This window comes from Athene cunicularia (genome assembly GCF_003259725.1).
Source record: "Athene cunicularia isolate RWA chromosome 14 unlocalized genomic scaffold, athCun1 chr14_part1, whole genome shotgun sequence".
Taxonomy (NCBI): domain Eukaryota; kingdom Metazoa; phylum Chordata; class Aves; order Strigiformes; family Strigidae; genus Athene; species Athene cunicularia.
This window is the reverse complement of record NW_020799118.1, coordinates 15,065,788-15,080,362: the sequence shown is the minus strand read 5'-3', so window position 1 is coordinate 15,080,362 and position 14,575 is coordinate 15,065,788. Positions and strand designations below refer to the sequence as shown.

Genomic DNA, 14,575 nt, shown 5'->3' with positions numbered 1-14,575 from the left:
AGAGACAGGGCAGGAGCAGTGCTGCAGAGCAGGGCCTGCACCACCCGGCTCCAGGTCCGCGGCGGAGGGAAGGGGATTGGGGACTGTGGCGGGAGGCAGGGGGTTGGGGACCATTGCAGAGGGCAGGGGGTCCAGGACCACGGAGAAAGGCAGGGGGTTCAGGTCCACAGCAGAGGGCAGGGTCTTGAGGGCCAAGGAGGAGGGCAGGGGGTCAGGGACCATGGAGGAGGGAAGGGGCTTGAGGGCTGTGGAAGAGAACAGGGGATTGAGGGCCATGGAGGAGGGCAGGAGGTTAGGGACCGCGGAGGAGGACAAAGATTTGGGGACCCTGGAGGAGGAGCAGGGGGTTGGGGACCACAGCAAACAACAGGGACTCTCAGCAGCCTCCCAGCAAGAGGCGGATGGAGGCACCACCCCACCGGAGGCTGGGGCTCATGCAAACTGCTTATTATAACCCTACTGCCTGTCTGTCTGTCTGTCTTTCCAACTATCTGTCTCACTCACTAATCAAAGAAGGTTGTTCCAAGAAAGCTGGAAGAGGAGAAGGAATGTCTCACTTGGCTGTGGCTTCCTCTGGAAAGTCTGGAAAAACTGTGGCATCTCAATGTGCGTGAAGGTCTGCCTGGTGAGAAGCACATTTTCCTTCCAAAGCTGCTGTAAAGATGTGAATCATGAGCCGGTAACGCTCCTGGCAAAACGAAAACTGATTCCACTGAGACACGGTGCTGGCAGCAGCTCTGCTGTATCTCTTGGATGGAAAAGAGAAACATTTATCTTAGAGACATCACTGGGGAAGAGCCACTGGTGCTGCTGAGAGCCCAGCGGTGGCCAGATCCTGCCTGTGTCCACCAACGGGAGCCTCGAGCAGGTTTCCCAAAGGTCTCCCAGAGCCTGGCAGTGGCATTGCCAATAGTAAAACACAAGCCAAGGGATTTACAGTCCCCTTTGGTTGCCCTCCACAATGTCAACCACTCAGCAGCATCACTGTCTTTCAGGGATGAAAATATTCTGTATCCCTGTGGCTCATTTGCGATTATGTCAATTTTATTTCTGGGTTTTTATAGGCATCACACTGCACATTGTAGGGAGAGACAAGGAGGGGGTGCCTGAGCAGATTGTTTTTTCTTGTTGTGAGCTCAAGGCCAGAGATTCCTGCAGTCATGAGCCGAACTCCGCACCTGTGCATCCAGAAGCACTCTGTGGCAGAGCACGTGCCTTCTGGTAGCAGCAACTGCCTATAGGGAATGTGGAGATTCATTGCCCCTTTCATGGGGAAAGGACTTAAAACCTCTATAAAGGTCTGTTGGGAGCCAGGGGAGGAGCCCCACTGCTCCACCTGCAGCACAGTGGAGGTCTCCCTGTGCCACCATCCCCATCCAGCCTGTCCCCTCCTGTCCCCCTGCACTCACTGCTGGGGCCAAAACCCCACCAAACCTTGCCCCCGAAATGCCCTGTGCTGCAGTTGCAAGACCCCAGTGGACATGGCATGTTTATGAAGCCACTTGCTCCCTTCCCATGTGGCCCCCAAAATCTGCCCAGCCTGGTGACCAGCACAGTGCTGGGGCTGGTGCCCTCCCCACTGCACCCCCCCACTGGCAGCAGCTCACCTCACCGCCTCAAGCCAGCATTTATGGACCCCGGAGCAAACAAAACCCTCCTGTCACGCAAGTCCCTCCTTTCTGGGACTTCCAAGCTTTCTGTGGCCCAGAGGGCACCCTGGCTCACACCATCCCCAGCCCTCAGGTCCCAGGTTTCATCACTACTTCGCTGCTAAGAGCTGGAAGAGTTTCAGCTGGGGAGACCGGAGAGATTGCTGGGTGCCCACATGCTGCCTTCTCCCGGGCAAGAGCCTGTGCAGCACGGGAGGCAGTTTGGTGTATGTTATAGTGAATTCCCATGCAATTATTATATATATGTCCAGCAGTCCTGCACGGATTATCTCATTTGGCTGTTCCTTATACAACGTGTTCATTAGTGGTCATTTAATTACAGGATGCAAAAATGAGCTGTTCTGAAATACTAATACATGTATGCAAAAATGCAACGAGCAGTTAGTGCTACTAATGAGAGAGGGAGTTGTGGTACCAAGAACAGGAAAAATACAGCAATGTCCTGGCAAACCTGAGATCTGACCTAGCTCAGCCAGCCTGCTGTGACCTGGAATTATCCCAGCTGTCTTTCGGGACACAAGGAGAGAAAATGATACACGGGTGGGTGAGCAGCCATTTCCTACTCACAGGAGAGACAGAGTGTCCGAAACCACCTGTACTCACAGCAAAGGCTGTCAGAAAGGATGGGCAGGGTGTGCCAGTGCCACTACCACTTCACCTCTGAACCCAAATTCAGCAGGATCGGGAAGCCCCTTGCTTCCCGGTGACCCTCCAGTGCCGTTTGCCTGGAGATGGGAATTAATGGGGCTGAGGATGTGAACCCAGCGCTCCTGGGGGCAGGGAATGCTGCTGGCTGCTTCCTGGTAGCTGTGATTAATTGTTGTTAATATTAAATTCAGAGCTTTTATGCAGGACGGAGAAGTGCTTAGGCAGAAGCCCAGCTCCTGTCCTACCTGTCATTAAAAAACATTGCAATTAAGCCATGGTGGAAGGAAATAGGAGTAAATGCATCCTCTGTAAGTGGCTTCAGCTTTCCATGGACATCTGTGTCCCACCATTTCCTCTTCGGCTGGCCAAGCACTCCTGTTTTCCCTCTTCCCATGACCCATACATTGCTATTTCTCCTTAATTGTGCCCGCAGCTCCCGACAGCGAGGGCTCAAGCAGGGAGGAAAGGAGCCCCAGCTGCCTCTGACCCATTGCAACCCATGGAAATTTTGTGTCAGCTGCAGCTGCAGCCCCAGCCGCGACTAAAATCAAGGCTGTGCTCCGGGTACTTGCTCACCTAGTTGGTCCCTGATGCTTTCTTCACTCCTTTGCTCCTTTGTAGCCTGCACTGGGGTAGGGTACAAGCCATACCCAGTCGGAGCTCAGTGCTAAAGCTCTGCCAGGGAGGAGACTTGTTGGTAAAGCTGGGAACATGAGCACTAAGCGCCCCAGTAAAATCATTAGTGGAGCACAGAGAGGGCCCTCAACCCACCGGGCTGCTGGGAGCCGGGTGCTCTTGGTACCTGCTGACACTGTGATGAGCTGCTGGGACCTAGGGAAGGGGTGCTGGCAGGAGGGGTGCCAGCTCCCTGCTGGCACTGTGAAGCCAGACGCTCCCTCCAGCTTGGCCTCTTCACCTCCGTCAGCCAGAGGAGCACAGCACAGCTGGGAGGTGCCTTTGGACCCCACATCCCGCAGGGATGCCAGGAATAGGCAGGGCCAGGGCACACCATGTTTGCCAGCACCCCCAGATGAAACATTTAATCCTGCTTCAACAAATCTTTTTGTCTCATTCAAGCAGAAAATTGAAGAATTTTAGAAACTTTGAAGAAGTGTTGAGAAATTCTGGGTCTGCCCACAGAACCCCACTCCTCTCCATCAGTAGAAAACCGAATGCTCTGCGCTTTCAGCTTGATGATGGGTTGCAATTGCCCCAACATAAAGCATTGAACTTGTTTCCACCTTGCAGCAGACCTGGATGGGTTTTTCAGCAGCTGAGACCTGCTCCTGCTTCTGTCAACGGTGCCTGACCTCAGCCAAACACTCCCAAAGTGTCAGCCCTGGCTGTTGATCCCACCGGGCCTGGCGCAGCCCCGAGGTCTGTGGCAGAGCTGAGCCAACAAGTGCAAAGCAGAACGGTGGGATGGTTACTGCAACGGCAGAGGGTTTTCCCATGGAGGTGTCCACCTGGGTTATTCCAGATGAGGTTCTTCCCCAGTGAAGGACAAGGCAGGATGCCATGGGGTGGGACGTGGGGCTGGTGATGATGGGTCAGCCTTGGCCAGAGGACACTGAGAGGAGCCATGCTGGTGGGGGATGAAGGGGGACCCTCCTCTGCCTCTCTCCAGGACTGACAGGACTGAGACACAGCCGGAAGCTGCAGTTAAAATCTCAGGAATGCCAGGAGAGACAGGGCAGGGTGACAGCAACATAGAGCTAGGTATGCCACGCCATGGCAGGTTGGAAACAGTGTGGCCAGCGTCCCCGTCCTTTCCACAGCAGGTCCTTAAAGTCCTGATATTGCCTGGGGAAAGGCAAAAAAATCCAAGATAAGACTTAGGGTGAGAGATTTGGAGATAAAGAGGGGCAGCAAGGAAAAATAAATCCTATGGCAAGTAAGATACTGGTGCCAGGAATACCATGTTGAATATTTTGGACCTGGTATGATAAAGATCAAGTGAAAAGTGTCCTGAGAACCGAAGGTGGCTTTTCAGAGCCACGAAGGACGCTGGCAGAACCGCACAGGGTCAGAGGGTCAGGGTGGATGGGGAGGGATGGGGAAGCACCAGGCGTGCCTAAATTCAGGGAGATCTGGCTCTCTGGCAGCTGCAGAGCCTGGACAGCTGGGGACACAGCAGGCGGTGATGGCCGAGGAGTGGGTCTGGGGTGAAACCCGGGGAATTGCAGGAACGCCCCGGCTTCACCCGGCACCGGGTGGCAAAGAGCAACAGCAACAGTACCCGCGCCAGACTGGGGCTCTGGCCACGTCCCCAGGCTCTGCCGCCGCCACAGAGAAGGGAAAGACTTTGCCAGGACTGCAGTGCCGATGAACGACTTTTTTTTTCCCATTGCTTGCAAACATCGTCATCTTGTATATAAACACAAAATGCCAAAATGTGAGTCAGCTTAATGGCAGTTTGGCTTCTTCACAGAAACAAGGCGATAAACGGCAGAACTACAGTTTGCAGAGGTGATTTATTCCTGTTTCAGGGGGTTTCAATAGGTGGCTTCATGACAGGTAGAATATAGTCCCATGATATTTTAAAAAAATAAATTAAAAATAATTTTAAAATAATCTATTTTCAATTAGTTGCTTTCCATTGATGAGAGGAAAAATATCAGTCTCAGCTAGTGGCCAAACATACTTTTTAAAACTTTGATATATATTAGAGAGCAGAAAGAAATGCAGACAGTATCTTCCTATGAGCAGTACATTCAAACTATATAAAGGTGTCGGGTTTTTATATAAAGCTGATAAATAAGTTTTGTGGCCCAGTGCTGTGATCTGGCACAAAAAAAAAGATCCTATTCATATGAAGGAGCAGATCTGAGACTGCCTCAAGAATCTTAATTCCTGAATTTCTCAGCTTTTTTTTTTTTTTTTTCCTGACATAAAGATTCTCAATGAGCCAATTATGGAGATCTTGACATAATGTCATTTTTTTCAGTAACAAATGCTGTAGCTTAAAATCCACTCTGTAAACACTCAAGCATGTACTTATATCTACACATGTAAATAATCCTGTACAGGTCAGGAAAACTAACCATGTATATAAAGTTAAGCGTGTCTGAAAAGTGCAGGATTGAGGCCAGCGATTGCAAAACAGTTTAAACTATAATCCTCCATTTTCATTAGTTTCTTGAAAAACTTCTGCTGTGGGCTTGAAATTCTTCCTGTTTTGTTGAGCCAAAGGTGATTTTTCTCCCCAGGCAGCCTGAGCAAAAACCTTCCTGCTGTTTTTAAGTTGTAAGGCTTCAAAAATCACTTTTTCCACTAAGGACATTCTGCCCTTTTAATTTAGAGAGTTCAACGTTGACATCTACTGTGTAAATAAAGCTAATTAAAGACAGTTATTATTTGCTGTACATAAAAGTCCTCTACCACCACAGTCTCTAAATAAAGCAATATCTGTAGGCACCAGGAGCATCCTTTATTCCTATAAATGGGGTGTTAATTTTTTAGCCTAATTTAAATGAGACCTCGGCCTCCAAACTCTACGTGTTCATCCTCTCCCAGGATGCTGAGCGACGCAGCAGGGGTGGGCTCCAGGCTGAAGTTCTGTTCCTTCCAAGAGAGAGACATCCACCCAGGAATGGGGCTAAAGCATTGCTGCCGTGCCATGCCGTGCCGTGCCGTGCCATGCTGTGCCTTGCCGGGAATATCAAGGCAGCGACTCCGTGTTGCTGAAGTTTCCGTGGTTAGCGAAGCATGCTGCTTGTTCAGGGGAAGAAGGTGGGTTGCGGGCTGGTTTGCAGTCTGGCTGAGGTTAGGAAAATGATAATCTCTCCGAGAGCCCTGCCCACATTTCTGGCTTGTAAGAAGTTTGAGGCTGTAGCAAAGCAATAAACTCGGTGCCCCCTGGTCTAAGCAGCATGGCTGTGAAGGGAAGACAGGGCAGGATGAAAACCTGGTTACAATTCAACACACCCATTCAAGGCAAATTGCCTCTAAAGGACTACGGCATGCGCCTTGAGTTTGAACAGAGTGCAACAAAAAAAGGAAGAAGGAGATCCAGGTTAAGAGCTTAAATGGTCCAGATAAAAAATAAACCATGGAAATCATTATTTGGGTTATATAAAATGGGATTTAATAAATATGGTACAACCATGAAAGGGGAATAGAATATTTTCTCTGCTCTTCCATGGAGCTAAAACTGAGGAAGGAACTGAAATGAGGATGGTAGAAGAGGAGAAATAAGCAGACAGGAAAATGCCACTTAGTCAAAAAAATCTGCTTCTCAGCCCTCACTTTCCCAGTTTACGGTTGGAGCTTTTTCTTCTCTGCACGGCCACGGGCCTCTGCCTCCCACAAGGATTCGCAGGAGCGTGTGGCACCCTTCGGCAGATGTGTCCTCACAGGGGCCCAGGCTGGCTGGTGGCCAGCGAGGCGTGGGCACACGAGCTGGCCGCTGGCACCGCACGTCACTGCACGGCACAGCCCTCCTCGCCGGGCAGAGCAGAGGCTGCTCTTGCTACCTTGCAGAAATACCAGTTGCATGTGGTGGAATGACTTTTTAAAATATTTTTAGCCACAATACAACTTTGTAGCTTATTCAGGAGCAGGTTCCTCAGGCACCCAGGAGTTTAATATTAATAACCAAGATGTTTTGACTTGACACATAAGACACACAATCTGCTTGTTTGTTTGTTTGGACTGAAGAAATACTGAGAGGCAATTTCAGCTCCTTGATTTGTTTTCTAAGTGTTCTAGGAAATAATTCACCGAATTAAAAGACTGTATGTGGAGCAGTTTCATGCATGTGGTGACGAGATGGGGTCACACATAGTAGCACAGAAGCCAACTTGGTCTGCACCAAATTCCCTTTTTGAGATATCCTTTGGTAACTCAGCTACCTAAATCTACTGAAACATAACCTCTGAGCAGTTCTCGCACGCAGGTACAGATCACACAGATCCTCCGAAAGCTGCAGCCTGGGGGAAACCTTTGGTGGGAAATTACCTAAAAGCCTGTGATGGGTTATGGTTTTTCCTGATTGCCATTAAGAATTTTGTGCGTGCCACAAAGCATGAGGGTTATTTGGTTTTTGTTTATCAAGGGTGACTGCTGGTCATCCCATTACCCAATTCAAGGAGATTCCTGGATTATAAAAGGATTAGGGCCCCGTTCCTAAATCCTGATTGCATCTAGTCAATAATTGCTGGGTTGAACTGAATTTCTCCCTCGATGACCTTTCATTACATCCTATATGCCACTTTGTTTTGTCCCCAACTGACCTTTTTAACAAATATTTGCTGTGATTTCAGTACCCCAGCACCAATATTTCTCCCTTATTGCAGAAGCATGTGTTTTCTCTTACTTCTGTCAAAAGGCATCTAATGTATTTGTCTTGTCCACAGGCAGCAGAACCCAGACCTGAGTGACTTCACATTTTATTTCCATAATATACTGCAGTTGTCAGGGCAGCAACATAGGTAAAAATGACTAGGAGATGCGATAACCATCTCTGCCAAAGTGTTATGCATCAGTGTTTTCAGCAACATTTTCTTCCCATCTTGTTCCCTGGAAACAGAGCTAGGCACGTGGCAGAAACATGCATTCATGTTCAGCTCTAAACATGATTATTTGGAAGGTATTCCCTGCTCTTTTTGCACTCATGGTCCATTGACAGCCCTGCAAAAGTCCAAAATACTCAGCAAGCATCAAGCACTCCACGGATACTATTTAAGAGTGTCAAAATACTAAAAATTGGTGTCACCTTTTTGAAATTTTTAAGTACTTGATTCTGAAGCCTCAGTGATAATTTGTTACTGGCGTCTTTTCTTTGTGTAGTATAAATAAAACCTTTAAGTCATAAAGCGTGAAGTGCAGCAGCAACCGGTTTAGAATTAAATCAGTTTTTAATCAGTACAAATGCTAAATCTATCAGCTGGCAGTAATAATCAGTGGACTGCGTTGGGCCATGCCGATTTCAGTCACCACACTAACATAGCAGGGGTCCAATTGCCCTGTATAATTTTTTCTTTTTTCATCAAAGTGTTAATCCTATCACCACAGCAATAAATGGAAATAATTACTTGTTCCTGTATTTGCAGACAGGAGCAGTGTACTTTTCCCGAGCTTATAGAACACAAGTGTGTAGAAACCATCTTAAATACAAGCTAAAAATTTATATAAGACTTTCTCAATGCCTTCCACTCCACATTTGTCACAGCATTGCTAAATTGCTCCGATATATCTGCTCTGGCTGGAGTAGTGGGGGGTCATCTATATTCCTAGACAGCATTGGCATTGCAGCCACACGGGTGACATCTCGGGTATAGCTGAGAAGACTGCTCTCTTCTACCGTTTCTGGGGAAAAAAAAAAAAAAAAAAAAAAAAAAAAAAAAGAAAATCACCAAAAATCCAATATTACTGAGCTGGGTTATTTTTCTTAAATGATTCTGGCACCCACAGTGCAGAATAACAGATCTGTAGTTAAAATACACTGCGACAGCCTGAGCCAGGGGAAGAGAAAGTGAATCTATTCGGGGATGCGGTTGGGAACGCTCTGTTACTCAGCTCAGACAGCGATGGCTCTCACCAGATCCATTCCCAGCTCAGCGGCGCTCGAGGTCACCTTTCTATTGCAAAGACAAGGGATCAAGTCACAAAAATGCCACAGCAATTCTCTTCTCCCTATAAAACCTAAATTTAAAAAGGGCTTGGTGCTCACACAGCAGAAGTTTTACGTTGTGTAATTCCTTGCTGCACTTACAATCCCCTAGCTAGGGTTTTCTGTGGATTTGCAGCAGGTCTTTCCTCCAAACCAGCGGCGTGTGCACAAGATGATTGCATAAGCCTGCAATTGTGCTGGTGAAGTTGCATCCCCACCTCTTTTCAGTGGAACAATCCAAAACATCAAATATAAAACATGTTGCAATTTGCAACTGCACTGTTGCAAAAAATCAGAAAACGGTAAAATCATGCATTGCAATGTTCACAGCCATTGCAGAAATGACATTTTTTCCAAATCCGTATCGTTTTCTCTATATTATAGTCCTGCAGGAAAATCCCGTACCAAGTGTAATCCTATGAGGAAACTTGACTGTAAGTTAACTATATGAATAGTTCAGGCTAGTTTAGTTCTGAACAGTTAGTCTAGTTTAGAATAATTTAGTCCTGAGGGTCCTTTTATGGCTCCTGTAAAAGAGAACTCCCCTTTTCCATCAGGATCTTCCCACAGAAACTCCTCCCTAATTTGTATCACATAAGGGCTATTTTTATATGCCTTTGCACTGCCTGCCACCTACTCATGGAAGTCCTGCTGATGACTTTACAGTGTTGCTTCCCACTATTTGACTACAACTGTTGGTCATTTTCACTGTTTTTTGCTATTTTACGCTGTGCTATAAAGCGGAGTTACAGCATGGCAGCGAGAGTGACTCAACTCTCCTTTGGGAATCCCGGGTGAGCGCTGCTGTAGCTGATCTCCAATCAGTGTTTTATAGCTTCTAGCCTGTCTTCTTGTCATCGTTTCTGAATGGATTAAGCCTTTGCTTTAGCCTGGCTGTAGCCGGTCCCTTGTCTCCCTAATTTGAATGTCCCAAGAGGCTGCAGGTAGATGGAGTGGGGGCCTGGTGCTGGGCTGGTCTAGTGCCATCAATGACTGCTGCTTGTGCAGTTCTCCTGCTGTTTATTCCTTGGTGCTTCCATGCCCAGACAGCCCCATCCATAGCAATCTTAGCACTCCTATTTCAAGTAGGAAAACGCCTTTTTTTTTTTTTTTTTTTTTTTTTAAAGAAGCAGAGTGTCATGCAAGTTCCTCCACTGAGTGTTCATAGGTACAAAAGCATGTTAGATGTGGCTGTATTTGCAGACAACAGTGGTACTTCCTCTCTTCGGAAACAGAGCAAGTTTCTATTTCAGGCTTTGCTGACTCAAGAGTGAGGTACCCAAGCTGATTCAGCAGCTTGGCAAGCCAGGGGAACTTCTGGTTATGAATGGAATGAGCAATAAATTTTGTCTTCATCTTACAGAAATGTATATTTGAGTGAAGCCACCTCCTGGTGGCAGACATTTTGCCAATTGTATGGTGGTACAGTCTGAACTGCTTTCAGCATAGAAGGCCATGACCACACAGCCTGCAAGGAGAACCGTGATCCCCACTCACCTGGGCCAGGTTTTATCCTTCCTCTGGAAGTCCAAGTCCCATAAAAAGCTCTTCTACTGCTTACTCACTTATTTTGTCTGTGCATCCCATCCGGGGGATGAAATGGTGTCAGTAATATGAATAATATGAACTTCAGTTTCAGAAGAATGAAAATACAGAACACGAAACCAACCTGTCTCCCCTGAGGAAGTGAGAAGAATGCACCACTTACTCAGCTTCCGTGGCTTCATATGGAAAAGATGTCAAAGGTAATCCTTGTGCTCTTCTTTTATGGTAAAGTGAAATAAGCATCATGATACTTTTCTAATTTTAAAAACCATGGAGAAGTAACAATCCTCCAAAATATTTGCTAATGTTTACCCGTTAGTCTGTGAACTGAATTCAGAAAAGCTGTTGGATTTTTTTAAATCCATAACAAGAGTTCTTTCACCTAGAGGTTACCAGGATTTAAAACAAAGCTCATAGTGAATGCTGCACACATCAGCAAGGATGCAGACACAGAAATCTGTCAGAAAGTGAGATCCTGCTATTTATTAAGGTAAGAAAGCAGGGAATGGGGCATCCGGGCTGTCTCACTTGAGCCTTTCTGTCTGTGGATGGATGAAACAGGTTTTAACATATTTTCCTCTAATATTTATACTGTTTGCAGAGCCAGACAGGATCCATAGTCTCCACCCATGGCATCCAGGATGCCTTTCCTTTCAGGCTGTAAGTTTTCCTTTGACAACGTACAATAATTTCTAAACAGCATTCCTGCTCCCCAACTCCACCAACTATACTGGGATTAATATGCGCCGTTGTTCTAGCCAGCAGTTCCCATGTCATATTCTTCTGCCTCGTGAAGGCAGTTTGTGAAGTCTAAAAAAGCATCATGTGGGTTGTCACACTTCAGAACCCCCCTAAATAGTTCCACACAGCTCCATCAGATAAACGAAGTACAATATTATGAACGTCAAACAAAAGCTAATCGTTAGAGCTGACAAAGCTGTGCCTCTGAGAAGGGAAGTAAATCCAGTTCTATAGACTAAATATGTATATTTAGTGGCAACAAGTTAAAAGAAATGTGCAAGTAGGATACGCATTTGCCCAGCTATTGCTCTGTCAAATATTTCCTCTCATTCGGTCTCTGAGAAAGGAAACCAGTCACAGAGTATTTTGGAAGGGTGGTCGGAGATCTCTGCAGGAAAACAGCAGAACCGCAAACTACCAGACACTAAAATGAACCCGGGACTCAAAATCAATACTGTGTGGTAGCTCCCAGCTCTACCAAGATGTGCTAACTGGGGTTGCTTAGAAAGTGAGCAAGAGGAAGCATCTACTGTAAAGGATGCTACTAACATTACCCACACAGATTCTTGCCTTAGAGGGACATGCTGGGGGTATTATATTCCATGGAGTTAAACTCCTCCTGGATAAAAACAAACCAGAATGCAGGGGGGAAAATAACAGATACAACTTCAAACCACTTCTTGCCCTCTAAGACAAATACTATTCACACTTGAAATATATACAAGCATCACTGGCATTTCTTGATTACTGCTTACATGTATTTAATCTGCTTCTTGAATCCAATGGAGAAAAATCTTCATGACAAAAGCAAAGTGAAAGAGTAGTAGTGTCCATGACACAACACCTGACTTTAAAAACTCAGTCTTTCAGGAGGCAGCACTAGGTCCTTCCCAGCTGGCGCAGAGCTGACAAAAGCGGCTCCAAGGTAACTGTGCTCCCTGCTAGGTACACAGCGAATGTGACACAGGCAGCTGGGGAATGGCTGGGCTGGCGAGTGTTGGGTGAGGTTTTCACCCAAAAGATCAAAAGAAGGAGCAGGATGGGAGTCTATGAGTAACAAACCTAATGGGAACTTCCTCGGGGGAGCAAGGATTCTGAACAGTCTCAAAATCAGGATCTGAAGCTTACCAAAGGAGGGTTTTGGCAAGTCAGATGTCTTCTTCAGTCCCATTTCACTGTCCTTCAAGCCAGTAAACGAAAGCTGGGAAAGAGGAGACTACTTCATCAGCGGAGATCAAAAGCAGTCTCTGACTAGTAGCCAGACAAAATTTGGGATCATGTGGGTCAATTAGTTAAAACTTGTGATGTAGCCAGTATCTTTGATGTGATTCTGTTTATTCTAAGACCATACAAAGTCCTGCTTTACTGAGCGCAGGGGGAACAAAACACACTTCTCTTGCTTCTCAGAGTTTTGCCTCTGCCTGTCCTCTGCCTCCCGCACAGACGCACCCCCACGCCCGAAGCATCGCTCTCTCCTGCGTGCACGCAGGGAAAGGCGTGAGCAGCCTCTGGCCGCATGCGCCCACCCGTGCACATGAACTCTCTGTGCAGCACACACAGCCCTGAACCGCCGCCCGGGCACCCTTACTGCTCTACACACACAAACCACCGCCCAGCGTTTTACCCTGAATGAAGGTAACCATCCCGCATCTTCATTTTAGATGAAAATTAAAGCCTACCCAAGCAAGTTTCAGGAATAAATACCAAACTGAAGGCCCCCAACTTTTACTACACTCTAGGCAAACACATTTTACTTATTTACTACCCATGGACTCTTAATCACCCTGGACCAAAGAACTGAAGGAAATCATGACTTTTTTGGTATCAGAGGAAAAGTCACATCTTCAGCTGGAGGAAAATGTACCCTGGTGTCCTTTTCAACCACATACTCAGTGGTAAATCATTAGAAACAATAAGGGCTTAAATAATTTCCTCTTCCCCCAGTATTTTAGCTCTTTTCGGAGGAGCGTTAAGGAAATAAGGATCCAGACTGGCAGCTGAGTAAGGATAATAAGCCAATACAATCATAAAAAGAAAGGCTACAAAAATTTATGCTGGAATTCCAGTACCTCTCACATCTCAAAGTTCAAATCACCCGATCTCTACAACAAGATAATCATACAAGTTTACAGAACAACGTTAAAAAGCACACGTAGTTTTACTTCAATTCTTTGCCATTGAGGTAAAAAACTTTTTTCCTTTTTCCTCCAAATTTCTACAATGTCTTTGAATCCCTGGAAGTGTTGCACTTATTTAGTCCTCCAGGTTAAATAAATTCATCATCCTTTATGAAGTAAAATGTAACTTAAAGTACGTTTAGAATCAATAAAAAGGTTGCAAAGAAGTCTTAGTAAATTTATCAATTAATAGCCAAGCCCAGGAGGCCATCCTTCGCTTCTGCTCTGTCAGCTAAGGGATTTCTTTCTTCCTAACAATGTTTACGTAAGAGTGGCATGGTAAGCAGCACTCGCTATAAAATATTGATCAGCTGCACCATTAGTTGGAATTCGAGACAGCTCTGTCATAGCAAAACCAAAACAATTACCGCTATTGATTGGACTTTTTTGTTATAGATTATTTTGGTATTTGAGTACATCAGAAAATACACATTTCTTCAAAATAATAATAATGATAATAAAAACACATTTTACAGCATGGTTGGTGCACAATAAGTAACATCTTTACAAAGGGAATGGAAAAAAAATACAGGTTTCAGTTCCAGTAAATGTGCAGCCACTATTTTCTACAGCTATTTTAAAAGAAAGTGAGTGTGTTTTACCAAACGGTGTCGTCTTCGGAGGGGAAGGGACTCGCTGTTAGGTAAGAAGCGCCGCTGGAGGAAAGGCCGCTGGAAAAGGCTCACCTGGAAAACAGTGAAGGGGGTTTAGGGAAGCGGGAGGCACATCGGGGCCCGGGTGGCTGCAGGGAGAAAGCGGACAAGGGAGAGAAGGGGCTGAGGGGCGCGAGGCGAGGAGAAGCTGTTGGGACCGAGCGCTTGGGAACATCACCTGTGAGCAGGGGGAGGGATGGAGAGCTGTGGAGAGCAGGGGAAGGAGCAGAGGCAAGCGCAGAGAGAAACCCTGCAAAGGAGGGAACGATACGGGCCATCTGGGAGGAAGAGATAATGAAATTGAGGGAGCCGTGCAGGCGCGATAGCGTCGGTTATAAACAAGAGGAGAAAGAGGAGAAGAGAAAAATAGCCCATCAAGTTTCCAGCAGGCTGCGGGGATGCGGAAAGGTTGAATTGTTTGCTGAAGTACATGTTGTTTGCGCATGGCAAATGTCAGCCGTGCCAACGGCGGCGCTTCCCCGGCCCCCCCCCACAAACGCGGCCCTAAAAGCGGCGGCGGGACCGGCG

The 14,575-nt window shown here is 46.6% G+C and overlaps 1 protein-coding gene across 2 annotated transcripts; it reads right to left on the bottom strand.

Annotated features, from left to right (window-relative positions):
• Positions 1-5,040: 5,040 nt before the first annotated feature.
• Positions 5,041-14,568, bottom strand: LOC113485882. 2 transcript variants are annotated; one of them, XM_026859308.1, is made up of 3 exons: positions 14,226-14,568; positions 13,997-14,080; positions 5,041-6,194 (listed from the first exon to the last, which is right to left on the bottom strand). In XM_026859308.1, the coding sequence occupies exons 1-3, from the start codon at positions 14,490-14,492 to the stop codon at positions 5,787-5,789; spliced, it is 759 nt and encodes a 252-aa protein (XP_026715109.1). In that variant the 5' UTR covers positions 14,493-14,568; the 3' UTR covers positions 5,041-5,786. The 2 variants fall into 2 exon arrangements, 1 of the variants encoding a protein (XP_026715109.1); XR_003399490.1 differs by lacking the exon at positions 5,041-6,194 and adding an exon at positions 7,712-8,627 and having other exon boundaries at positions 13,997-14,568.
• Positions 14,569-14,575: the final 7 nt, after the last annotated feature.

What these genes read in the sequence shown, in the direction of transcription:
- LOC113485882 (XM_026859308.1), bottom strand. Translation starts at nt 14,492, where the DNA reads ATGCGCAAACAACATGTACTTCAGCAAACAATTCAACCTTTCCGCATC. An exon ending in ATCCCTCCCCCTGCTCACAG is followed by an intron (nt 14,081 to 14,225) that starts GTGATGTTCCCA and finishes ACTGTTTTCCAG; the next exon opens with GTGAGCCTTTTCCAGCGGCC. An exon ending in TCCGAAGACGACACCGTTTG is followed by an intron (nt 6,195 to 13,996) that starts GTAAAACACACT and finishes TTCCCTTCACAG; the next exon opens with CCATGCTGCTTAGACCAGGG.